This window comes from Anneissia japonica, unplaced genomic scaffold (assembly GCF_011630105.1).
Source record: "Anneissia japonica isolate Jap-2015-1 unplaced genomic scaffold, ASM1163010v1 scaffold117540_len1730_cov168, whole genome shotgun sequence".
Lineage (NCBI taxonomy): Eukaryota > Metazoa > Echinodermata > Crinoidea > Comatulida > Comatulidae > Anneissia > Anneissia japonica.
In genome coordinates, this window is record NW_022707280.1 from 1 (window position 1) to 1,730 (window position 1,730).

The 1,730-nt window shown below is 33.4% G+C and overlaps 1 protein-coding gene and 1 non-coding gene across 2 annotated transcripts; one reads left to right on the plus strand and one right to left on the minus strand.

The window, feature by feature from the left end:
• The first annotated feature begins 40 nt into the window (after positions 1-40).
• On the plus strand, positions 41-1,545 carry LOC117106352 (synaptic vesicle glycoprotein 2A-like). The gene is made up of 3 exons (XM_033247722.1): positions 41-255; positions 731-819; positions 1,029-1,545. Exons 1-3 carry the CDS (start codon positions 154-156, stop codon positions 1,543-1,545), a joined length of 708 nt encoding a protein of 235 aa, XP_033103613.1. The 5' UTR covers positions 41-153.
• A 103-nt stretch (positions 1,546-1,648) lies between these two features.
• On the minus strand, positions 1,649-1,721 carry Trnai-aau. The gene has a single exon. It is a non-coding gene; the product is annotated as a tRNA-Ile (tRNA).
• Positions 1,722-1,730: the final 9 nt, after the last annotated feature.

Below are 1,730 nucleotides of genomic sequence, written 5' to 3' on the forward strand. Positions count from 1 at the left end.
TTTTTTTATTTTTTTATTTAATAGAGTGGTACTACTTATGTTCTTCAAAGAAGGGTATATAGGCCTATACACTAAATAACCGAATATTTAAGAATAGTAACATAGATCATTACAGTATTTCGTTTGATTCCTTGATAATGTGTTTTCCCTCAGATGAACCAATCAGATTTACGTCGACTAGCGCCCTCATTGCCACCAGTAGACGCAAAGGCTGCAGAGACTTGCCTGCAAACCTGTTTCAACTGGATAAAGAACGTAAACTTTCGTCATTCTTTATTTTTATTATAATAATTATATCATTTTTAAAATTATATTGTTAATTCTTTTCCCTGAATGTCTTTTTACCATCACATGGCCTACACTGCCAGTAGCTCGTCATAATTATTGGTACCATTCATTATGATCGTTATTATATAGGCCTATTGTTATTTGTACCATTAATATTATCTGAAACAACTATAAACTATATTAATATAGATTTTCTCAGGTAATATTTCATTATAATAATAATAATAATAATAATAATAATTATTATTATTATTATTATTATCATTATTATTATTATTATTATTATTATTATTATTATTATTAATATTATTATTATTATTGTTGAATGTTGCTGCTGCTGCTGTTGTTGTTTTATTATTATTATTATCGTTATGTTGATTATTGACGCCTAATACCATCACTAAGTTCATCTATATATGTGACGTTGTTTTCATCATTTCAGATTTTAGCAAAATTAGGAGTAGTTCTAAGCCAGCCTCTCTCACGGTACACTAATCCCTTAGTAGTCTGTGTTTTCTGCTTCTCGTTCGGGTGAGTACTTTTTCCAGATAGTTGTTAATTTAACAATTATAATAAGAAGAAAAAAGAAAATAAAGAGTAATGATGATGACTATAATGGTATTAACAATGATAATGAAAAACATATTGATGGTAATTATGATGATGATGACGACGACGACGACGATGGCGATCATGGCAAATGACGTGTTATTTACATGACAAATTCTTTATGCATTTAGATTTATCGGTTGGACGTTATGGTTCCCAGTTTTCATCAACTCAACTCAGACAGACGTTTATAGAGAAAATCAACAGATTTCCAAAAACATTAATTACAGCGATAATGCCTATCCGAACGATATTAGCATACACCGATTCGAATACGTTACATTCGAAAACGTGACATTTAGTAACTTGCTGATCAATGACACAGAATTCTATCGCTGTGTGTTTGAGGACTGTCTCTTTACCAACATTCTATCAACGACCACTATCTTCAATATGACAACATTTATAAATACCGAATTTAAGAGAACAGATTTCCATGAGCATAATTTCATCGGGACGGGGAGGCCGCGATTTTTGGATACTCGTGGATGTAGTTCCGTGGTCGCATTTGCCCCTACCGCTGCATATTGGAAGATGTTCGCCGGAGCTATTTGCGGCGTCTCGAGTGTTTGTGTAGGGATTGCAGTTTTAGAATTGCTCGGACCAAAGTTCATGTTCGGTAAGTTATCTAGTTCAAATAATAAATAAAAATATGGAGGACGATGACAGGCTACCGGTATTAAAAATCAATGATAAACAATATCAATAGATATACCATAAGCCTCATTGAAAGAGGAAGAAAAAATTTACCTGGCCGATATGGGGCTCGAACCCATGACATTCGCGTTATTAGCACGACGCTCTGCCGACTGAGCTAACCGGCCCTGCCATGA